The sequence below is a fragment of the Amia ocellicauda genome, chromosome 13, assembly GCF_036373705.1.
Source record: "Amia ocellicauda isolate fAmiCal2 chromosome 13, fAmiCal2.hap1, whole genome shotgun sequence".
Classification (NCBI taxonomy): Eukaryota; Metazoa; Chordata; class Actinopteri; order Amiiformes; family Amiidae; genus Amia; species Amia ocellicauda.
This window is the reverse complement of record NC_089862.1, coordinates 29,449,965-29,475,263: the sequence shown is the minus strand read 5'-3', so window position 1 is coordinate 29,475,263 and position 25,299 is coordinate 29,449,965. Positions and strand designations below refer to the sequence as shown.

General features: G+C 39.3%; 1 protein-coding gene across 2 annotated transcripts; it reads left to right on the top strand.

Moving 5' to 3' along the window:
- The first annotated feature begins 195 nt into the window (after nucleotides 1-195).
- Nucleotides 196-23,726, top strand: n4bp2 (NEDD4 binding protein 2). Of its 2 annotated transcripts, none has more exons than XM_066720517.1 (16): nucleotides 196-533; nucleotides 1,480-2,536; nucleotides 5,011-5,135; nucleotides 5,791-5,879; nucleotides 6,939-7,015; nucleotides 8,159-8,317; nucleotides 9,424-11,795; nucleotides 12,222-12,307; nucleotides 14,194-14,239; nucleotides 14,500-14,663; nucleotides 15,185-15,306; nucleotides 15,470-15,593; nucleotides 15,813-15,992; nucleotides 16,286-16,454; nucleotides 20,002-20,125; nucleotides 21,857-23,726. In XM_066720517.1, exons 1-16 carry the CDS (start codon nucleotides 278-280, stop codon nucleotides 21,903-21,905), a joined length of 5,199 nt encoding a protein of 1,732 aa, XP_066576614.1. In that variant the 5' UTR covers nucleotides 196-277; the 3' UTR covers nucleotides 21,906-23,726. The 2 variants fall into 2 exon arrangements, with proteins under 2 accessions (XP_066576614.1, XP_066576613.1); XM_066720516.1 differs by having other exon boundaries at nucleotides 14,500-14,696.
- Nucleotides 23,727-25,299: the final 1,573 nt, after the last annotated feature.

Here is a 25,299-nt window from a genome sequence, read left to right as displayed (position 1 = left end):
GTTCCAGCTGACAGACCTGTGGGCGCCTTCGTGTAGAGATCGCCGCAGGCCTGCGCGGCTCCGCCAATGGGATCGGCGGGATTCTGCAGAGCTGCGCAGAACTGCGGACGTCTGCGCTTCTAGAACGCGGCCCGTGTGTTATTCAATCCCCAACCGCTTGGTGTGCTGTCGTAAAAACACGGCTGTTTTCAAAGAAACATTGTTTTGATGCTGAAGTTAATGGTGTGCGCAGATTCCAGCGAAACTTACCCAACACAGCAGGAAAGTTGACAGAGAAATGCCTCGGAAAAAGAAAAATGGCCAAAGCCCCGCTAGGGTCCCGGGAATGACACACGGCACCGACGGAGCTAGCGACGCAGGGGACGGCAGGACGATGGCCAGAAGTGACCGTATCAGAGGGGTGGGCATGGGGCTCTCAAACTTCAGCAACACCAGCTCTGCCAGGGAAGAAACCCTCAATAGCATGAGGGAAATGTTTTCCCATCTGGATCCCGAGGTTATTTATATGGTCCTTTCCGAGTGTGATTTCCAAGGTAATCATGAAACCTAACGAGTGCGTCCCTGGTGTAAAGGATCTGCTTCTACACGGGCATGTGCGCTACTGTCCTGCCCATGTGTAACAAAATCGAGACTGAGGTCCCAGTGAGGGCCTAACAGATTTTGCTTTGAAATCAGAACAAATGAGAGAATGAACCAGAACCCACTCAATATGTGTACGTTGTTTTACTACTGGGAAGTTAAAAAGTGATACTAGCACTACTGTAAAGCGTGCATTTGTGCTTATTTGCTTGCATTGTGAGACAAGAATCTCCATTCCCGATCAGTAATCCATGTAAATATTATGTTGTCTATATATAGGTTCTGCCACTAAATAAAACCCTGTATTGATGGCGTCTGCTGCTGCGCATTCCCTTACACACAAATACCGTCATATCGTAGTGTTGTGTGGATGTTTTACACAGCCCACTGTGAGATTTACAGTGAAACTACTTGCACATTGCAGGCTTTCTAAAGATGTGCAGGAAATTACATATTTAATTTCCTGTACATCTCCTCAAATTATTTTCTCAGTTTCAGGTGTGAACAGCCTCTTTGATAACGCAGTGAATATGTGTTTATGGAATAAACAAATAAAGGTGCAAGTCCTGGTAAAACATTTGCAGGTATTGCACATTTGGCTTTGCTTAGAACATGTAGATAACCATTTAGCTTCTGAAAGAGATGCCTTTATTTTTTCCTGCACCAACAACTTATTGCCAGAACAGTCAAATGTGTTTTAGTTGCATTACTTGAGATTCCTATAGTAAATAACATAATCTTTTGGGTAAAATATGTTTTAAACCTTACCTGTTTTGTTATTGGATGACTATGGGGTTTACTTTAAACAGTGGGCTTCTGTCTAAGTCATAGAAATGTAATCAGTTTCGGTTCCTGCCTGGTAATGTCTCCCGTTTCCATTCTTTGCCTCCTTGTTTCCAGTGGAAGTGGCAATGGACTCGCTACTCGAGCTCTCTGGAGCTGCTGAAGGAGTCAACGTGCCCCCCTTTGCCTCAGGGTTTGAGTCTGCGGCTGCTCTTTTAGGACCCAAAACCCACACGCCCGTCTGCCTCCCTTGGGACGAGACGGGAGTCCAAGGGGGTTGGATTCCTGCAGCTTCGGGGAATGACATGGAAGAACTGGATGTAGTCGGCACACATCTAACAAAAGATTTCGATGAACTCATAGACAACGCATTGGAGACTCTTTCAGACTCTTTCCTGCCTGCTTTGCCACACTGTCCTTCTCCCAGAGATCTGCACTCAGGGTCTTGCAGTGAGTTGCCCGAATTGATCAAATCCAGCCTGGACAACAGGTCCAAATCACAGTGGCACAATTCCACAGCAGGGCACCAGCACGTGGCTAAAGCTTCAGAGCTGCCTGAAACCATCAACAGGCAATCCCCTGTGAGTGGACTGAGTTTTACAGGGACAGCGTTTGAGACGGATGAGTCCAGCCTGCTTGATTTCAGTCACTTAACTATGGAATCAGGGAACACCAAGCCAGTGCTGGACTTGCTAAGCAGTGAGAGACCATCAGCCTTCCAGGCATATAAGAGTTCCAGAAATCAGCCCAACCCCTCTGCAGGAGAACCCGATCACAGCAGACTTTTTGGGAACAACCCTGGCAGTGCAGAGCAGGATTTCCAACTGAGCTCTGAGAATAGGACTATGGCAAACTCTCTGAGGGAAAGCAGGCCCCCTGCTGCCCCATTGTTGTGGAATACTCAGGCTCCCGAGTTTCAGCCGCGCTCTGAGGAGCCTGCCTTTGTCACCCCCATACTGAAGAATCCTGTGCCCTGGAATCATAGCTCGAGTGTGAGAATTGTCCCCAGCATCACACAGTCTCGTTTCAGAACAGCGTTCCTCCCACAGTCATGGGTACCGCCACATCCCCTGAGACCTCCGCTGCATCGCTCTGCCAGGAGACCAGTGCTGGTGGGCCAGGTGCTGGTCTTACTGAGAGGAGCCCCAGGATCAGGAAAGTCCACCTTGGCCAGGTATTGGAGATTCATATAGGGACTATAACATAGTTTGACATTTATGGCTCTGTTTACACAGATATTAAGATAACCTTCATGGCCTGTTCTGCAAGGTCCACACTTGCAAATGGGCAGACAGGCTTTCAGGGTGTCATGTTCCATTGCTTTGTGGTGGTTGGGGAAACCACAGAATGGTTGTTCATTTTATAATCTCAAAGAGCAATTCTAAGCTTTTAAGGTGTCCCCTCAAGGGCAATCCAAAGCAAAGCAAGCTTGATTGCCTAAAATAAAACCATATTTAATTAGAAAATGAAAAATAATTGAAGAAAGCTTTATTCCTACCTTTAGCATGTCAGTTCCAGTTAAGTGATCGATTGATTTCATCAACTGAGAGCCACATTTAAGTTCTCAGGCTGATCGGTACATTCGTTTTGCTCCTCACAGACAGACACAGATAGTTTCTTACGATTATGAAAGATGAGTGACTGATGTTAAACAGGGCATTACAAATGTCATGTAGTTAACCCTATTTTTAAAGGCTTTATGTTAAAGATCTTTTATTAGTGTTAAAGTGTTTTTTAACAACAGACATACTACATACATACTGTTGCTGTCCACTGGATGTTACATAGTCCCAAAATATGTTAATTACATTTACCATTTAATCAGTATTATAATTCAATTATGATTCAGGTTGGTTCTTAATAAGCTGGGGAATAATGACAAAACTTTTCTACTGCGACTCTCAAACAGGGAAATCAATCCACAGGATTACTGCCATATCCCATCATGATTCTTCTAAGACTTGAAGGACTTTTATATTGTTATTAAATAACATCATCTCCCTACAATGCCATCAATACATCACTGTACGTATATACAAGAGTCATAATTTTAGTCATTCTTATTTTTGTCTTATAATATTTGTGTACTTGGTGATTTCCTGTAGAATCATAGTCATGCTCTAATAGACAAAAATACCTATACAAGGTTTAGTCTACTCCTAGTCATTATCAGTGATGTAATGGTTATTAGGTCAATGTGTTGTTAGGTCATATTTTAAATTATATTCTGAGAGTGTTTTACAGGCCATTTTCAATTTTCTGCCTTTATCATGAGATATAAGCACATCATTTAAATTCACTGAAGGCAAACTACTGACATTCTAACACTTCAATTCTGAATATGTGGCTTCCACAGCTATGACTAAAAACACATTGCTGTAGGTAATATTACAGTGTAGCTTCAGCAAGCATAAACATGATAGAATCATGCAACTCAATTGTTATAAGACATGATGATCTAATCTAGCTAAATATATTATAGTAAAACTACAATATTTATGCAGGTTAAATGTCACCAGTGGTCTACAGAACCAGAACAAAATTATTGAAAATAAATATTGTACACCTTGAACTTTAAATGTATTTCCTATATCATACATAGCAAGTTAATATATAAGATAAACAAGGTATAAGGTTGCTTGCATAACTGCTCAGTATGTGTAGACTTATTACAATGTAGGTTAGAATCACAATTATAAATTTGTGTACGCCTTTTGAATTATTAATTCCAGTTATTATTACTCCCATGTTGATAGCTTGTACACATTATAACCAAATGAAGGTTTTATTTCAAAACAGACTCATTATGTGTAGCACATCTTAGATTACCTTGTAAACATTTGAATATACACAATATTAAATAAACATTTATTTAAAAAAAATACTAGTTTATTTTGATGGCACTGATGCTCTGGTTTGAATTTGTAAGATGGGAAGGAAATAAAACTGCATATTCTGTTGGAAGCTCATGGCATAATGATCACAAAAAGGATACAAACTGCACTGTTTTACGGTGATATACTTATGAATACATTTATAATCCGAGATATTACAAAGAAATGTCATGAACGTGTGTTGTTCAGCTATTGCACCACACACTCCAGTAAGTGGGTAGAGACCATATACTAGAACATGCCTTCCACTACATCTCTGGTCAGTAAATAGAAGTCCATTGCTAATAACCGTGTCATCTTTTACTTAACATTTGTAGACACACTGATATTATTTGAATTCGTCTAACTCAGTGCTAAGGGCTGAGTTTATGTTCAACATCAGGTGTTTTTTGTAACCCTTTCATGTATTTCCTGTTGTGATTTCTTTCCTATTTGCAAGTTAAAAGGCTTGCAAAGGCACTTGGCTGTATAGAAGATCTGTAATTCTACACACACAGAACAGAACAACTCTTATTTTGTCTGGGGATGTCGACATTTGCTAAAATAGTCTTCAGAGTGCTTTTTGTGCCCCTGTGGCCTGAATAATTCTCCTAAGATTGAGGACAAACAGAGTTGGTCAGTGTTGGAAGGATTAAAGTGTGAGTGGATCCAGGCAGCGCTGCAGTGTGAAACTATTACACTTATCAAAATGCTTTTGTAATTGAATTTAATCCTGGTGTGTAACTTGATCATATTGTGACACTATACTGTTAAGGAACCTTCTGGATCAAAATCCCGGGGGCGTGGTTTTAAGTACAGATGACTACTTCTGTCGCAACAAAGTGTACCAGTTTGACTCTACTGTCTTGGGGGAGGCTCATGAGTGGAACCACCAACGAGGTAAGTTTGGAAGATTTATTTAAACTGCCTGTCACTGAATTTTGTGAACTTGACTTCTCATCACCATTACCAACACACTGTGCAGTATGTACTGTTTACACTTTTGAGAAAAGATAATTTGCAATCTTTATGACTTGATTGAAGACCAGCTTTGCAACATTTTTGTTTCCCCCAGTGCTTATCTTCATCTCACTCTTTCATTCATTTCCTCTTTGTGTTTTGTTTTTTTAATCAAAAACCGGTTTAACATGAGGTATGGATTCCCGCCCCTCTGCCCTGCCTAAAGCATTTAACCCAAATACAACACCAGGGCCTCTTGGAGCTCTGGTTTACTCATTTGACCTTATAATTGACTTAAGTTGTTAATCTTTGCTAGAGTTTTGGCAGGTCCTGATTAAATAAATAAGAGACTTACCAAATCTGCCGATTTTGTCCCTTTATGACGAAAATCGAATAAGACCATGTTACAGAATAACAACTTTGAAGCATTGCACTAAACAGACTATAGATTATTATTAAGTAGTCCAATTTTCCAATTTTGCCAGAATAAAGTAATATCACCATTGGTAACTGCTGTGTGATCTGAAAGACTTATTACTGTGTTTATGTGCTTGGCATTATTGTGTTGATATCCTTATCTTTTTTCCCTTTACAGCCAGAGAGGCATTCAGAAAGGGTCTCTCTCCAGTCATTATCGATAACACCAACATGCAAGTTTGGGAAATGAAACCGTATGTTGCTATGGTTAGTGTTGCCTGTGTCCACATATATGTTTATAACTTTAAAGCCAGGAAAAAAATACTGTTTCTAAATCACAGAAGGACCGGGTCTTGCTTTACGTTTTACAGGGATAGCTGTCAGATTAGATTGCTTCTGATTGTATACAGTGTCACTATTGAAACACAATAAAAGGCATATGAAAGTCATTAAGAGACATAATGGGACATTTTTAGGGAAAGACTACAAAAAAGAAAGGAAATAATGTAAACTACTGAAAAATTCTGATAGGCAATAAAAAAGTTGTACACAGGAACTGTGGGTTGAACTCTGAGTACAGCAAGTAATGTTACAAACTCCAAACAGAATTCCCCTCTTGAATGTTGCAAATAGTTAATGAGCTATTTGTTACAGAGCTGCACAGAGAAGACATACAGAGCATAGTCAAAAATATTCACATACTTTATTTGTGATTTATTTTGTCCAACAAAGATTGTTCATCAAACTATACTGAGCCTAGTTATGAATTATAACTTTATATAGTTTGCTGAATTCTGAGGAATAATAGATAAATATTCTACTGGATTTAACTGTTAACTTTTCATTCCCACTACATTGATGTCCATGTTCTGTTTTCAACAAACTCTGAATAGATCTCAATGAGAAATAAGTTTAGTGTTAATGTGCACTATTTGTTGAAGTCAGTCACTGAATAACTTAGTTGCAGATTAATTGTGTGAATACTTTTAAATGCAACAGTATGATTGACTAGTTTTGCATTTGCCTGCATCCTCTGCTCAGTAAATCGGAACTTCAGATTCGTTTGCTCTTAGTTTATTACCTCCCCCTTTCCTCTGAAACAGGCATTAATGGTATTAATGCTGGGTGTACAAGCACTTTTTGAAATCGTATTCTGTGGTTTTCCAGGGCTTGGTGCTTTTAATTAGAAATTAGGTACTATGGGGCTGTCTGTTCTTGTTAAGTGTAAGGAAAAGCTTGTATGCATGACTTAATTGCTGGGTGAGCACAAGGTAAAGGTTCACTAGCTGTGAAACACAGGAAAACGCTCTGCTGCTTGTTTTGCAGGCTCTTCAGCACTGTTACAAAGTGATATTTCGTGAGCCAGACACCTGGTGGAAATCAAAACCACGAGAGCTAGAAAGGTATTATCATGTTTTTCCTGTTATTGAGCTATACATTTTCCCCACTGTTCCAGATGTGGGACAGTGCCCTGTCAAAATGTCAAATATATTATTTGTATTACTGTTGTAGCAAGATTGTGCAGCCCATGTGTGCATTCAGATTTTTGTATAGCTCCAGGTAAACAAGGCTAATTTTATTGTCTGGGTAGCTGGTTTTAGAAGAAACACAACTCTCTTTTAAGGTCATATAGAGCTCAAATTGCCAAGAAGAATGTGATAAGGTTTAGGGCACCTCACATGTGGATGCCCAGCAACCGAAGGGAGAAATCTCCTATATGATAGTATGTTCTTAGGAAAACTCTGGAGTGCTTAGTTATAATTTAATAAACTACGTTTGGTATTATTCTACTTCAGTTGGGCCCTGGGTGTTCCTTTCTTGCCTTTCTATTGAGAGAGAAAATGTATCCTCATCATTTACTATAATGACTTCCACTATTGTTCATCTCTATAAATGATGCATCACGTGTCTTTTACAAATTACATGTATAAGGCATTCAAGTTTGAAGAGTCCCTTAGGAAATATGCTCCTGTTTGCCTACACTGTAAAACTCAGTACATTACATAGGACAAGTAACACAAAAGCAGGCAGTTTGTCTAATTTATTAAATAAGTTCTCCCTCAAACTCTTCCCAAATCAATCAATCATCAGATTTTTCCTGCTATTTTCTGACCCTTTTCTGTTTCCTAAAGTCTTTCTTATATTCAATTCATTTATTTGTCATGCTATGGTCCCAATCCATTATAAATATCTCCTGAACACATTTCAGAAAGCTGACTGAAACACATGGCCCTGAGAAGTGTATTCGTTGTTCAACCTCTGCAGTGCAGGGAGACATCTGGGATGTGCTGTGAATTTGCCCCCCCTTTATACTTGTTGACAATTATTTATGAGTTCACTGTCTAGATTTCTTAGAGCATGTGTCTGTCTTGGCATATAACAATCCTCAGCACCAAATAACCCAGAACATATACAACCTAAAAAGGCATACAAGCAAAATCTTACTGTGTAGAAGAGAAGACAGCTGCTTTTCACACTGTGACAGTTAAGCATGCAATTCCCATGGCATTTAAAGGCTTCTTGTAAATCTTGTATTATTTCCCTAGACGCACTAAGCATGGTGTGCACAAGGAAAAGATAAAACGAATGCTGGAGCATTATGAGCCTTATGTTACTGTGCACAGTATTATGCGTTCTGCATCTCCCAAGGAAAAAGAAGAAACTGACCACGTGCTGCCCTGCCCTGAGGAGAACGGCCTTCCCGAGTAAGTGATTGTTTGTTTTAGACTGACTTTGTTAGCAGAGCTGGACGCAGAAAGGAAATTTAAGGGGTATCTGAAAATCATGTTACAAAGTCCCATGACATGTAAATACACAACTGTCTTAGGAAGGGCTGGAGGAATCCCTCCTCTAGAAAATATTTGAAAATGGAATGAACTTTTGACACAAGGTTATTATTGTATTTTATTATTTATTTCTTTGCAGACGCCCTTATCCAAGGTGACTTACAAAACATAAGATTGTAAAATAACGGAAGAATAATGCTAATGGATGCATATTTTGCCTTAAGGGTCTTTTTTTATATATATACAGTGACAGACATACAAGTGAGATAGATAGACTTGAAAAGACTGCAGTGTGAGACAAGAAAGACAAATTAACAGCAATATAGTAGGCAAAAACTAAAAAGGCTGGAAATTCATGACAGTCAGTCAGCATGAGACAGACATAGATATACTTTTCTGAAGTATGAAAGTACCATGCTGTGACTAAGTGGGTGGAAAAAACTTGGGATTCCTTAGGTTTCCTCACACTTCTATTTGAATTCCTTTTGCTGAGTCATTGAATATTTGAAGAATGCCACTGGATTTTAAAACATAATGAAGCTTACGCAACCAAGAATCTTAAATCTTATGTGCAAATACTATTTCTTTCAGTCTGTTATAACATTGATTTGAAGTGAAATCCATTTAATAATTAATGACAGTATATATTGATAATAAAATCTCTCAAGTAATACATACATAAAAACATTTTTCACACAATATGTCAAACATTGTTTCTAGATATTATGAAAAAAGTGTCACAGTAAAAACAGATTATTTTAACCAGAACTTGAAGGTCTGTCAATCTAGATGCCTTTGCTTGAATTCTGCAGGATTCAGCGAGAACAGTAAATCTGGGCTGCAGGATTACAATTTCAATATATTGTTACTGTTTATAGACATTCACTAATGATTCCTTAAGATGATAGCAATTCTACCACCAAATATAAAAGCAATGGACATTTTATATACATTTTATATTGATTTATTTTGGAAAAGGTGAGACAACAAATGTAAGAAATACCTGTCTGTCTCCTGTTACACAGATCTATAAAATCAGAGGTAAGACCTGACCTTGTGGAAGAACCACCCTGCAAACCAAGTCAAGGGAAGAGTGACTTTCCCCTTTTGCCCCTGCCTGATGTATCATCCGTGGGAGACAGTGTTTTCAAGGAAGAGAGACTAGGCCAAAGTAGCTTTATTGAACCTCCTGGTTCCAAAGGCTGTGCACAGACAGAAGAGACTTCCGACACAGACTTGCAGCCAGACCAGCACCTTAACACGTGTACTTCAGATTCGGAGCCGGCTGCCCATTCATTAGCTTCAGATAAAAGTGAAACCCTCACTTTGAGCACTGAATTTGGCTTGGATGATAGTGCAAGGGAGCCTGCAGATAGTGAAGTGCCCACAGCCTTTTTTGAATCTATTGGTCAGAGAGTAAGGCGTAAGAGGCACAGGGGTCCACCCACTGAACAGGGCAATGAATTGGTAATGAGTGATGCTGCTGAGAAGCTGAGTGAGAGTGAACAAGAAAACAGAATTATGTGTGCTCCCAGTAACCCCATGAGGCCAGAACTGTTAAAGTTTGTTGGTGACTGGCCTTCAGAGCTGGTACTGGAGCAACGGCAGCACAGGTCAAGGAAGGCGCTGGAGCTGCAAGGCTCAAGTAAGGAGTCTGATGGCCAGAGCAATGGAGCTGAAGAGGAGCAAGAGCTGGACTTTCTGCAAGGTGGAGAGGATACGTCTCAAGAATACAAAAGTCCCACCTTAGTTTCCCCTGACTCCGATTTCCCAAACGATAGCTTGGAAACTATCGCAAATGAACAAGTGTCAGGTGGCAATTGCAGCAGCACTGATATTAATGTGAAGAAGGTGGTCTGCACCCTGGCAGCAGGAGAGAGTAGACCTGAGCTGTTGAACTTTGTGTCAGACTGTCCAACTGGCTCAGCAATGACAGAAAGCCAACAAAGAGAGGAAATGCCAAACACAAAGAAGCAGTCAAGGAAGGAGCTAGACTCATCTCAGGAAATTAATCCTGCGGGGGACGATGGCAGTGAGGAACCGCATGATGTAATAAGTGATGCTGAAGAGGTCAGATGCTCTGAGGAGCACTTGAACCTTCATAACACTCTCCAAAAGCAACCAGAAGCTACTGAAGACACTAAGTATATGCCTTTGAGGAACCAGGACCGGAAGCTTAAGCAAAGCCGACGAGCAGGAAAGCAGTGTAAATTAGCTCTTACATTCACAAATAACAGCCCCACGTCTCCTAAATCAATGACGCTATCTCCCCAGATACCCCAGTTTGATGATCCCACTCTGGACTTTGTATCAAAGTGTGTGACCAGCCTCTCAACACAAACCACACCACAAGATTTTGTCTTGCTCTGGAAGGTCGATCGACAAACCGCTGATGTTTCTGGAGTGAAGGTTTTTCAGGGGAATTCTTTCAACTTTAAACCAAAGTCTGCAGCTTTCCCCCGGCCTCAGGAAGTGCCCTACAGAGTTGTACATGATAAAGGTGCACAGGTGGACGAATGCGAGTTACACAGTGATGACAAATTAAAAAACCTAATGATCCTCAGTTCACACTTTAAATTTGTTTCATTTGAAATCCTGAAAGACTTGTATGAGAAATGCGACTATGATATGGAGTGGGCTACGAATTTGCTCTTAGACTCTGGTGAACAGCTTTTCAAAGATGATGAGGTAGTGTGTTCTAACCAGGCAAGTGCAGCAACTGAGGTGTTATCCACAGCTGGTTGCAATGCAGATGCCTCTTCTAGCTGCCCTGAAGAAATGTCACCAGCCCTTACTGCCACTGATGATGAACATTTAGGAACCCTTGTAGAAACGATCAGTAATGATATTGTGGGTCCCACCCAGGAAGGGAAACCAAATATTGAGGAGGGACAATCTTCTCCAGAAGAACATTCAACTGGGAGCTCTGGTATTGAAACAGACATGGTCCGCAGTTTGGAGGACTGTCAATGTATGCTGCCTGAAGACGACAAGCATTCTGCCAGTCAGTCCACTGGGGAGGACAGTACCAATGAACAGCCTTTGGAACCGAAGCAAATGGAGGTGGACCATGACTCAGAAGAGGAATCAAAGACCCATAATCAGAGTGAACCGTGTAATATAAGACAGTGTGATGAGGATCTGGGAGCTAGTCTGAATCCTGCAGCGTTGGGGGAGGTCTCTGGTGGAGAAGAAGGGGATTGGACCGAGGCCGACAGTCTGGCTTTTGCAGCTTCGTTTTTACGTCTGTCTGATCCAAAGAAGGAAGACAGTCCCACCAAGAAGCCTCGAGAGAAGCCTAGGCATTCACTCGATATCCAGTCCTTAGAGCTGCGCTTGCCTGCGGAATTGGCATTTCAGCTCAGCGAACTCTTCGGCCCAGTGGGGACTGACCCAGGTAAGAAGTTTACCTGGTTTCCTATTAATTTTTTTCTGTGCACACTTTACATTTCTCTTGTTTGAACTGACGACAGAAGAAAGTGAAGTTGTCCAGTCGTCATAACAAAATATCACTTTTTGGATGCCATTTTTTAGAGAAATATTACTGAACAGAAAAGTTAATTTCATATATGTGGAGCCCCCCTTTTGTTGTTGTCTTAATGTGGAGATCAATGGAGAAAATGTCAGCCCCCAAACACGATTTAGCATTGTTAGGATTAAAGGATTAGTTAATATGGTGTAGGAGCAGGTCTTCCACTGTTTAGTACTGAAATTTGGGCATTGATTTGAAAAGATCTCAGAAGCAGATGGTGTTTATTGTGCTTCCCTCCATATTTGTAATCGTTCCCTTTGGTATACTGACTTTCATGTTCTTGTTTTTAAGGTTCTTTGTCTTTGGAAGACTGTGTTGTTCAGATTGATCTGAACCTTGCTAAACTCCTACATCAGAAATGGAAGGATACTATTCAGGTTTGTGGATATTTGTTGTAGTGGAGAAGCTTAAGCATTATTGTTATGATTAAAATTAGCAAGCATCAACTCTGCACATAGTGGGTCTGTTCAAGAAGATGTTTGTCTAAAAATCTAAAGCTGAAAACTGGAAATGTCAATAATACCATTCTGATAGAAAGCACAGTTGAGTAACTAACTAATTGTAGTGGATATGATATTGTATTTTATTTCCCCAAGTAGTCATTTCTTGGTTAAATTTCAGGCATTTGAAGAGCAAAGACAACACACCAGTGTGCATATTTAGTACATCAACAAAGTGCTTTTGTAGTTTTTATTTATTATACACATGATATCAAAGAAATGTACCTGAAAATCATGAATCTGAAAATAATAGATTTGTCTGATTATATTGATAACTCTTATATAACACACATACAGAGTTTTCAGAAATGATTTGTGCAGAACTATCTGGTAAAACAAATATGATGAGACGGACTGTAAAAAATGTACAGCAATAACAAATGGAAAAAATTAAGCTTTGCCTAGGGCTCTCATTCTGGATGTGCTGTGCTCTGGATGAATGTGCAAAAAGGACAAGTCAAACGAAGCCTTTATTGAGAAAAAAGAATACCTTATACCTTACATACTTACAGAAGTATTTAAATGAGATACAACAGTTGCAGTCACCTGGAGTGCAAAACCGCTCAAGGATTACGTTCACAAAACCATCCATACGTTTAGATTTAGCTTTTGCTATACATCAACAACAGGATTTGTTTTCCCCTTTGGCAGCAGCTGCACGGGCTCATAGAGTAAGGATTTATTGTTGACTAATTATTTCTTTATGCTGTAATACCTTGTATATAGTGTCCTTCATTAAGGAACAGTATGTGCTGAGCACAGCTGAATACTGTGGTTTTTATCTGCTCAAGATAGTGTTCTGTTTGCTCACTGTTCCTGGATTTGCACAGTATCACAGTGCCTCTGTAGACTATAATATCGAAGACACAGAAATAAACACAGGAATCTGGCATAAGCAATTTGCTTTCAAGAATTTTTGGACTGTGTTTAAAACCATCACTTCTCAGACTTATGTTTCAGCGTATCTCCATCTGAAAAAGGCGAATCTCTAGTAAGCAGGGTGACGGTTCGATCTGTGTACTGGAAACCTGTCGGGGGAAATGTTAAGGAATAATTGAAAATATAAAATTTGGAGCAGGAACAATACAGGCACTGCAAGTCCAAATATTTTCCTTAAGGCTAAGAAGGGCTGGTAGCTTGAATAGTGAGAAAAGCATTATTGGAAAACGATGTGTTGTGGGGGCCTCAGAACCAAAGTAATACTAGGTGAACAATCCAATACTGAGCCGGGGGGGTGATGACTTCCTTCTAAGCTTAAAAGGTCTTATGCACAAACATTTATTTATTTCTGAGCCATATTGAAATCTCAGTCTCCCCATTTGTTTCATATCCCACATTGGTATTGAATTGTGGTTTATTTGAGTGCAGTTTTAAACGATGTATAAAGAAGTAAACCTGCCTGTCTCTGGGACTGCATTTCAAGCAGCGTCACCACTAAGAGAAGGCAGTGGCTGCAGATAACACTTCTGCTCAGGGCTGAGCTGTTTTAATTGTGAGTGCCAACCCCCCAAAACGAATGAATATTAATTTAGAATATAGAAGTTGGTATGTGGGGAAAACCATAAAACACCAATAGATAATGGTTCAGGCTTCCCAAAAGTGAGACATTCCTGACTGTAGAGTGTTATCTGCACAGACTCCACCTAAATGTTGCTGTGGACTGTTAAGATGTGAAACCTGAAAATGTACTTTGTAATAATCAGGCTCCTGCGGTGTTTCTTTCTTGCATTAATCTGTTCTGTTTTGTTCTGTTGTCTTCTCAGGAACGGCAGAGACAGGAGGCTCTCTCTTACCAGCTGCTTGAAGAAAGTAAGTCCTCTGCATGTACTATGTTTGCCAGTGAATGGCTGATAACTGACTACACAATCGTTTAAGAGAATGTCACAATGAAGGCAAGGCATTTATGAAATACAGTGTATAAATGTAAAACAGAGTAGCTGTTGATGAGCTTCTGGCCTCGTATCGATTTCTACTTGAACTGCCTGAGGAAAAATGAAGCATACATCCTTTAAAGATAATTTACTGCACAAGGAAATTCCCTCTCTCTCCCTCTTTGTCCGGGTGTGCAGGTGCCATGTTGTGGAGTGACCCCCAGTCTGACCGAGCGAATAGAGTTGCATTGGAGACCTCCGATGGGATTCCCTTCATGGACCATTGGAGTGCCCAGATGCCCCTTGTTTCTCTCAGGAGCATCATGTTGGAGGAGATGGCCCTGCAGGAGTATGCGGAGAAGGTAATCCAAAATCAGCTGGGGGGAATGAAAAGGGTGAGACTAATAAACGGTTGGTTTTATTCAAGGTGTCTCATTGTGGAGACCAATCCAATATTTAAAAAAAAAATATCTGAAATTGACCAGCTCTGTCCTTAGTATTACTTGTAATGTTATGAAACTGGTATATTAGTCCTTAATTTAGGTACATATATTCATATATATCTATGTAATTGTATTCTTCAGGTTTTTTTTTTTTCTCCCTGCTTTTGTCACCAATTGAGGGATAAAAAATAACCAAAAGGAGAGCGATAACAACTGTACAATAAGTTCAACTACATGAACTTACAATATGGTGACATACAATACAATATCTCCCAATCATTACACTTCTTATTTAGACAAGAAATAACAGTGTAATTTCTACAGTAACTCTTAGCTCATCATGGAAGTAATAGCCATTATGTACTGGGCATTCACTGCTGCCCATATCCTCTGAAGATGCTCCACCTGCAGTGCCTTGATTGCCCCCTATTCTGTTCCAGTCCAAAATTAACCAGGACCTCGGCAGAAAGGACAGCGCCGCCCTGCTGAAAGAGAAGGAGCTTTACAAGATGTTTCCCACCATCGACCGGCACTTCCTTATGGATATCTTTAAAGACAACAAGTAAGAATGTGAACCATATACAGTTAGAACTGACACAGCATAAAATACACATATATTCCTGGGCAAAGTTATAATAGTGTTTCCAGAGCATGGGCATGCATCCTCACTGCACTGTGGCTGTGGTGCTGTGGTGATGCCTTTGTTTTCTGTGTTCCCCTGTCAGCTATTCTCTAGAGCAGACGGAGCAGTTCCTCAGGTCCGTGCTTGACGCCGGCCCCGTGAAGAACGTTATTGCCCAGGACGTGGGCAAGCACAGCGAGGCCCAGAGACCTGGCGTGAAAGAGAAGGTAGACCTCCATCAGTCATCACAACAGCAGCAGTTCATTACTTGTACTGTACTTGTACTGCACATCTTTCCAACCGCATATTCAAAACATTTAATTCAAATATAATCAAAACATAATATCGGTCAAGTTATTGGACATGGGCAACTGTCCCGGCCTAGCAAGGGCACCAACCAAGTGAGTTACAGTGTTTGAGATGTGTTGGTTGGATTGTATTTCCAGAAGAAGAAGGTGAAAGAGGCCGAGGTGGCAGTTCAGTTCCAGGACACCGAAGACCCCGACTACGGCGACTTCCGAGCAGAGGCCCTTCTGCAGCACCGTAAACGGCAGGAGTGTTTCTGCAAGGCAGCCGAGGCCTACAGGCAGGGCAAGAAGGATGTCGCCACCTTCTACGCACAGCAGGTAGGCTGAGGAGAGACTGCAGCTTCCCTGTGATTCAAAGGGAAGATAGGCCGGAAACTTCCTTTGTTCTGGATTTGTGTGTGATTAGGGCGCAACAGCACAGCAATGTGCCATCAAAGTGGAATAGAGGGGTGGTATTTGAAAAAAACACCAAGACAGATCTCTGTGGCCGTTAATCTGGAACAGGAGTAGAGTCTTTACAGCTTGAGCACAGTGTGGTGACCACTCCGCCAGTCTGAAAGCTGGTATATGTTTAAATTGTAGCTCTTATTTAATCTCTGATGTGTTGGCAGGGCCATCATCACGGCCAGAAAAAGAAAGAGGCAAATCACCGGGCTGCCATGCGGATCTTTGAGCGGGTCAACGCCTCCCTCCTGCCACAGAATGTCCTGGACCTTCACGGCCTGCACGTGGACGAGGCCATCCACCACTTGAAGGATGTGCTGCAAGACAAAATGGCAGGTCAGCACACAACACGTTACGCAGATCCTGGGCTTATAATTTGTTAAAGTGACATAATTAATTATAAGAACAGTAAAGTATAAAATAGACTGAATGTGATCCTTGCATCGGTTAGCTATTAATGGACACCAAATGAGCATGATGGGCTGAATGGCCTCCTCTCATTTGTAAACTTTCTTATGTTCTTATGTATACTGTATGCTTTCTTAGACTACAGTAAAATGCAATTATATAAAGTGTTATCTAAGAAAGTGTATTAAGTACTTCACAAGCCAAATGATTGGAAGCACTGTGCAGAGTTCAAAATTGTGGGTGTTTCTCTGAATACACAATGAATCTTCTAATTACAGAAATGTTTTTTTGTGTGCACTCCTTCCCACAATTGCAGCAGTGCACCGAATATAGTACAATGTACAGCCAAGATGCAGAAACGTTCTCTGCCAACACAGGAAAATGTTCTGTTTGGTGTTTCCCACCAAATGCTGTCAAAAGAGTTATCATAAGAATACTGTGTTTGCCAGGAACTTATGTTAAGTAGTTAAAATAAGATGCAATTGTATTGGTAAAACTTTTTGATATCATATTACATTAAGGGATAAAACTCTTCATTACATTTGTTGACATAAATTCATGAAAATGTTCTGTTCAGAGAAACCAAGATAATTAGAATGCAGGCAAGACTACAATGATTTATTAGGCACACCATCCAAAATCTATCTGCTGCTCTAGAACCATCTCTTTGCACTTTGCTTCGCCACACAAGCTGCTGGGCATCCATGCAAGTATACAGAGTGGATGTTCTCTGAAAATTACAATTTCAATTTCACTAATGCCAAGAATTCAATTTTCTGTTATTATTATTGTTATTATGTTACATTCTAATTAATATTAACCTTCCTTAAAATGCATCCCTTTACATTAAAAAAACAAGACATTTTAAAGATAAATGATTTTTTAAATTTCAGGTGAAATCTCTCCGCTTTCATTTCCTGTCAGTTCCAGGTAATCGTGACTAGTTTAAGTGAAAGTGGAAGGCAGGGTAAAACTGTCAGAATTTAAGTCCACAGTACCAAAGTTTAAAATTACTTCAGACTCCTATCAACCAACAAAACAGTGCCTCCTTTTAAAGAAGGAGCTCTTTTACACTGAACCACTGTACAGTTCAGGAAGAGTCAGATTTTCATGTGGCATATTCTTTTCTCACCTCCTGCATTACTAGGTGCTTTTATACAAGATGGACAAGTTTAATCCACACGGGTGCGACACCAGATTATGCACACTATTTCTAAGAGAACCATACCAACTATATAAAACCAGGGAGTCCATACAGCATAGGGGGGGAAATCTCCTGCCCTGGCTAATATAATAACTAAGAATGATCTCATGTTGCTTGCATGGAAAGTACATATATACAACAAAACTATATTTCATCTTTAAAATTTGCTCATGCTTTGCAAGACCTTATGTTCGCACATGATTTCTATCACGGATAACATTTTCTTTTCGAAGTGGATTGAATTCACCGCTCAGCACTTGCTTAGGTTGAAAGAGTCAGAATAATACTAATGTTAAACACCAGGAAGTCGAGCAAAACCACTTGCTGTGGGCTGCGGTGGGTTAATGAATTTAAATTAATTTCATTTTAAATATATATGTGCTATGATTTCCTTAAAAGTTATTGATCATTTCCTTTTTTAGACCTTTAGTTTTATCAGGTGGTGTCTGCCCACACACAGTCTTTAACGTCATTTTACTCAAATATCTTCAGTGAGTTGCCAGTAACTAACTTGCCTGATAATGGAAACTAAGCCTGGGTTAAATTTCAGGCCAAGGACTGTTTAATAGTTTTGGTTTTTTTTTTCCAGTAAGTAAAAAAGAAAAAAAAAAAGAAAGAAAGAAGCTTAATTAGTCATGTTAGGGTTAATGAAAATCACAATGATCCAGTGTTTTGCCTTCAGACAAATAGCAGTTTTTGACCTCTATCTCCTTCTTTATTGGAGATAAGGCAATGACCAGTACATGGGATGCTGCCAAGGATGAGTCAACTTGATAACTATGACTTTATCAATGTTTCCCATGTACCATGTCATACAGTTAATCTGCATACTGTGCAAGATCAATGAGACGGCTGTAATCAACCGCGTACTCAACTACGACGTTAGTGAGGAGCATTGCAGCTTCTCATTTGTAGATCACGGTCAATGCTTACACTTTACAATAATGGGAACCATTCCCAAAACATTCACTGAATGAATAAGACATCAGTACCTTTATCTAAGTTTTGATGTGAATCAAGTTTCAGCCCTAACTCTGTTATACATGTGATTAACATCAGAGCTAAAAATAAGTATTTATTAATGTATTATTCCTGTGGTATTTTTACACATTCACTCACTAGAAATGTGTGCCCATTATTGTAAAGTGGTTGTTTTCTAGGTCTTTTTTCATCTCTTGGTATCCATTCAGTAGCTTCATTCACTCATCTTTGATCAGTTCTTGCAATGTGTCTGGCCCATTGCCGTTTTAACATTTTCACTCTTTCAATTTTGTCACATATTTTGATTTATTCTCAGATCCATTAATTGTATTTATCATTTAAAAACTAACCAATATGTATAGAGCTGTTTCTCATCTAAACACTCTACATAAATGATGGTCTATTTTCAGTGGTTTATATATGCAGTTTCCTGTTTTTTCCCCAGGTCTTGTGTCATACAGTTTTCTGCGTGTTTCTCGTTTGTTTCTGGATGGATTATTTAGCATCTATGCAAACTAACCTAGACTGATTCTGAAGCATCTTCTGACAAGCTAATAGTGCGGAATTATATTAGGAATGAAACATGGGGTCACATTCTGCAGTCTGACCTGTGTGACTCTCGGGAACCTCAACCTCATCAAACGCTAACCGTTGTTCTGAACTCTCATCGGTTTATATCCTCGTAAGAATCTAGGAACATTGTCAAGTTCCACAATATGTTAAGAGTCTCGTGAAATTTAAACCATTTACAACTAATTTAACTTTAAAAGTAAAATTTGCTCCACCTTTTGGAAAATTAGGGATGCATTTTTCTTTGTAAAGGAAAACCATGAGATTTTGTGGAGGGGGTACAGTGTGGTACCGTAAGCATGGCATTGTGAAAGAAAATAAAAAAACCTGATGCGTTTGACCTAGTTAACAATGCAAATAAATATCTTCACAGAAGTGCAGAACATGCGTGGTATGATATGCAAAGAGGAAGGAATTAAATGAGCGGGAGCGCCCTGCTGGCTGCTCCTGTACTGAGCTCCAGGTGTTAACCCCAGTGACGGTTGGAGCACCGTTCAGTCAGCCTAGTCTCTGCTTCCCCACAGGTCTGTGTAGATGGATGGATTATGGGAGCAGGTGGGCCTTGTTGACTGTTGATCTTATCGAGTGTGTTTATATCCCTAGTAGTTGAGGTCAGGATGTGTGGCGGTGAGCTGTGTGTGTGTGTGTGTGTGTGTGTGTGTGTGTGTGTAAATAATTGTGTGCAGCGAGGCTTATCCGTTCTGATTCCTGTCTCACTAGAGTGGCAGCAGAACAGAGGTAAACCTCACCTCTCTGTGATCACGGGCAGGGGAAACCGCAGCCAGGGAGGAGTCGCTCGCATCAAACCCGCCGTCATCGATTACCTCACAAACCACAACTTCAGGTGAGCCACCCCACTGTCTCCCTCTCACACAGACGGGGGCTTGCCGGGGGTCTGGGGCCCGGCAGCTGGGCTCCTAAAGCTTTTACTAAAAGATTATTGCATGTGTACCCCCAGAAACTAAGTGATACAGGTAATTAAAATATATATGTATGTCTCCCGTTAAAGCAAATAGAAGCACATCCTCTCTCTTGCTCAAATGTACTGCAGCCCATCCCCCAGGGCCCCCATAATAATAATAATAATAATTGGACTGGATTTGCCAACTCCTGGCATTGACTAGCTGACATGGAATCCAAATCATGTCAAATATGTTTGATTTTCTACTCCGGCAGATTTTCAATTCCTGTCAGAGTCAGAGGACTCCTGAAATGGATCCCTCTGCTGTGGATTGGGTTTCCTATTTCTATCCCTGTAAATCCTTTATAACCAATTACTTCGATTTCACTACTCTTATTTGTCAGTTTTATTCCTCATTTTATGCTCAGTGTCTGACTTTTTTTACGAACAGCTTGGTAATCCATTTGCTTGAAGCTTCACTGAAGATGGACTTGTGTTTAATAATTAACAGCAATAAACAGCAGTGGCCCATGTGGAGCAATAAAGCAAGCTTGATACACAGACAGAATACTCAAAACAGGAAGTGCCAAATACAAGCCTGAGAAACCATTATACTTGTCATGGCTTTTTGAAGGAAGGTAAATGGGCAGTTTTTTGCAGGGGCCCAGTTTGAAAAGGAACTGTGGAAAGTTAAGCAGTGTCTTGAATATGTCCCTTGATGGTTTCATTTTTTCATCCGTGGCATTGTAGTTAATTATTATTTAAAAAAAAGAAAATTAAAGAATGACTATTATGCCTATGATATAACTGCCTTGTCTTTTGTATATTTTAAATGAGGAAATGGTTATTGTTTCAGAGATGCAAAAATATCCGTAATTTAGATGGGAGATGGGAATGAAAAAAAATGAATGGTGGTGTTCTCACCCCTGCCCCCTCTGTACATAATGCTTTCAAACTTTAATGTCACGTTTGCTTGCTCTGTATCTCGTGCAAAAGTGAAAATGAAATAACAGTCATCTATTTAGGTCATGCAGGGAAGAATGGCTTATTGCCTTGTGTTTGGAATGCAGTATTTCATGCAAAGGCCGAGAAATAAAATAAATTGTTTGCCCTTGGGTTTTACTGGAGCAGTTGGATATGACCCCCCTGACATGGCTTTGCAGAGTGTAGCAGCACTCCATCAGTAAGACAGTGCCACTGTGTCTCGGCCCACTGAATCTGTAGTGTCTTATTTACGGCTTCAGTATGTGCACGGTTTGGCAGTTCAATTGACGTCTCGCACAGATGCAGGAGTCGAGAAGAGTGAGCAAGCAAAGAAACCACAGCCCCCGGTGAGCTTAGATTTCTGTTAGAGATAGTTCTCCTGGCAAGCGAACACGGCTTTATTGAGGTTCCCTGTAGAGTGAAGGATCCTGTGCGCTTTGATCTCTGTATACAAATGTTGGTTTTATTAATTTTCTCACAAACCGTTCTTCTCACTGGTACATCTTTAAACATGAATGGAGATCCAACAGACAGTATTCATGAAGATTGAACATCTATTAATTTACAGATTTCTTTGTTAATTTGCTTTTTAAGAAATTATGTACGGCTTCATATTCAGGGAAGCTTTCTAGAAGTCTCCTTGCCAGGCATCTGACACTGCTTTCTCCTTCTTTTTCCTTTCATTCACAGGTTTACAGAGCCAAAAGCAGGTCTCCTTGTCATCTTTTTTAATAAATGACATGATGATAACACTACAACTGTACTTCTTGAAAGGGACACTATTCTGTAGGAAGTATATGCAAAGAATACTATTCTAAATGCTAATATCTAGATATATTGGTAACCATACAGAATCAAGAGTAATTATTATGCCTCTATTTTAAAAAGCCTAAGATTGTTTAAATTAAGTATCTTCTGGTTCTTATTTTTTTACTTATTCAATGTGTTTTTGATTTAATTTTGATGTACAATTGCAATAGTCAGCTGCAATTCAAATTTTGCAGTTTTATGTGTTCTGGCATTTTTGTATGGTTGTAAAAATGTGTTTTTTTTACGTATATTTACCATGTTCATTGTAAGTTTTTAGATTATAACTTTTTAAAGATACATACACACACACACATCATTCTCAAAACTGAAAAAAAACAGCCAAGCCCTATCTGGAGTCCTTTCTATAAACTGCTTCAGTGGGACAGACGGGCTGTTTGAATAGTTCATATCCTGCCACACACAGTCCCATTGCTTAGCTAGGGGCCTCAGGAATAAGACTAATGACTCAGTTGTAAAAATACGTATTAAGTGCAGTATCCCATCCCATATTTAAAATCACTAAATAATCGAGGTATACACTTACATTTTTATAAATGTTTTTAAACATCCTTACCGTAACACCTCACACGCTATAGTGAGAGACTAACGTGCAGCGACTCTACAGTTTATCTACTTCGGTGCATTGTCAGAAGAAGAGTTTGTGGGTTGCCGTGCCTTTGGTTTTAAATGCTGTAAGTGTGTTTCAGCGGGTTTTACTATTGATACTTCCAATCAATGTGAATAAAGCAATGGCTGGCTTGTTGCAGGGAGAGATTCCTCTGGCTTTCTCTGTAATGCCCCATATGTTTGATGTCTCCTTCTTTCTGATTGGCTGCCAGATTCATAATAGCGCCTGCATCACGCCATTTTCCAACTTACATGAAGGATTGTATAACTTGATTTGTTTTCTGATCCATTTCCTCTTCAGTATTAGCCTCTGTTTCCCATCATTTCCAGTAACGTGTAGTACACTCACTGGCAAATGTATTTGGACCATCTTCCATTACTACTTTTATAATAGCCTAGACTTACATCAGGAATCTAGAGAAGATCATGAATCTGATAAAGGGAGCACGGATTGCACTTTAAAATACTTGTCCACTTGCATTTGGCAGATGCAGTCCTTGATAGACTCACTGGCAAGAGACTTTTAAAGAAATATATATATATATATATATATATATATATATATATATATATATATATATATATATATATATATATACACTTAATGCAAAATGAACATCAGAGATGATCCACCTTGTGCCTACCTAAAGTATTGGTGGGTAACCATAGTATTGCACATTTTCATTGACAACAGTTAGTTACCGGCAACACCGCTTCATCTACAAATGCATGGAAGACCATGTAATGTGTTACAATTACAGTTTGCGATGCCATTGTGTTTTTTAATTTGGAAAACGTCTTAAATTTGTATGCCCTCCCTGGGTGATTGGGGTCGAATAATAACTGGTGCTTTACTTGTATCTCATTCCAAAGGGTAGTGCAAGACAGTCAGACAGAAAAGAGTTTTGGCATTTCCGCAGACCACAAGAGGTCTTGCCGTTTCCTTGAAGCTCATAACATTCATGGAGACTTGTATTCCAGCACTGGTCTGTGTTTTTGCAGTCTATTTTTAAAAATGTATAAAATGTAAAGATCAATGTATATTTTCAATTGTTTTTTTTTTTGTATTGTTAAACTTTGATCTGTATATGATCTTTTAAAAATAAACCAATTCTCAAGTGTCTATTTTGTTATGGTGTTTTTGTCATATACTAACAGCTAATATTAATAAAATTAATATTTTCTTTTCTGGGATTGGGATGCAGAAGTGGATTTGGAAGGAGGTGATGGTGGATTTTGCCACAGGGGAAAATATGAATTTATACGTGAGCTTTGAGTTTGGGCGAAGCTGTCAGATGAAAACGAAGTTGTCCTCACTGCTCCTCCAGATGGTGCTAGAACTAATGTCTTATGAAATGTTGCACCCCGGTGGATGAGCGATGCGTTATTCTTGTCACTCACTCCTCACACAGAGAGCGGGATGTTACCTAGCACTGGCACAGCCACAGTGAGTATTAATCTGTCACATGGAGGTAAAATCCTGTGGACCGTCAGACGTCTTTTTGAGTTTCTTTATTGTCCAAATCAGAATAAGTTTATTTAATACTTTACTTTTTTTTATTAACAAAATGTAAAATAGATTGAAGAAATTGATGCTATGATGTGTGCACAGGCATGTTTAGAACTCTATATAGTGCATCAAACTGGATTTGCAGCAAATGGAGTAAAGCATATTATAGGTTTAAAAACAATACAAAACCTTACATCATGAATTAAGAACAAGCTTATTAAAAAAATATATGAATCGATTAAACAATGGAGCATTAACACATAAAACCACAGTGCAACTTGTTCTATATTTTAAATTCATAGCAACACAAGCTGCATTTTGAGACATTTCTTCGACAGAGCTGGGTACATGCTACAATGCCACATGGTTTTGGGACACCTCAAAATGTAGTCTTTCGGTATCATTCACATTAAATGTGATCAAGGGTTAGAAGCTTTGTTATTAAACTACAGTGATCATTTGTCAGCTTTTTTTTTTATCTGTGTTTATTTCTTCCTGTGGCTAGAAACAGAAATATCCTTGGAGTGGTAAGATCATGTGTTTCTAGCTGTAGAAGATTGTTTTTAGTTTTTCAACATTTGTTTCCAGAATATTTATAAAACAGCAAAGAGATTACATTATTTTTTTGGTTTAACTGCCACAAAGCAGTTAAAATATTTATATGTTGATAATATTGAATTGCAGAAAAGTGGAGTATTAATCGTTATAACTGAATTTTCTGTTTGTATTTTTGTTTTACTTCATATTAGGACCTGGACTATCAAACTCCTCACAAATACATGTGTGAAATGCAACACATCAATCTTAATACAGATATTCAAACCTAGTCTAATGTGACACAAAAGTTTATGAATTATGTAAACTTTCTTATGTTCTATGTTTTTAAGAAACCAGGTTAGCGTTAGCCTCATCCCAGGAAGGAAGACTATTTTTTTTTTTTTTTAAATATGCCTTTTTTTTATTCTTGGTTTCTACATTGTCTCTATACATTTAAGACTTCCTGCCTAAACCCACGTTAATTATTTAAAGGAAAACATAAAAAATATACTGATTTTCCCCTCATGATGTTTGCTATGTTTGTTTATCTATCTATATTTATATATCCATGTGCTGAACAGGTAGTTATTGTCATCAATCCACCTATTTGTATCCTACCTCTAAACAAACAAACACATATATATATATA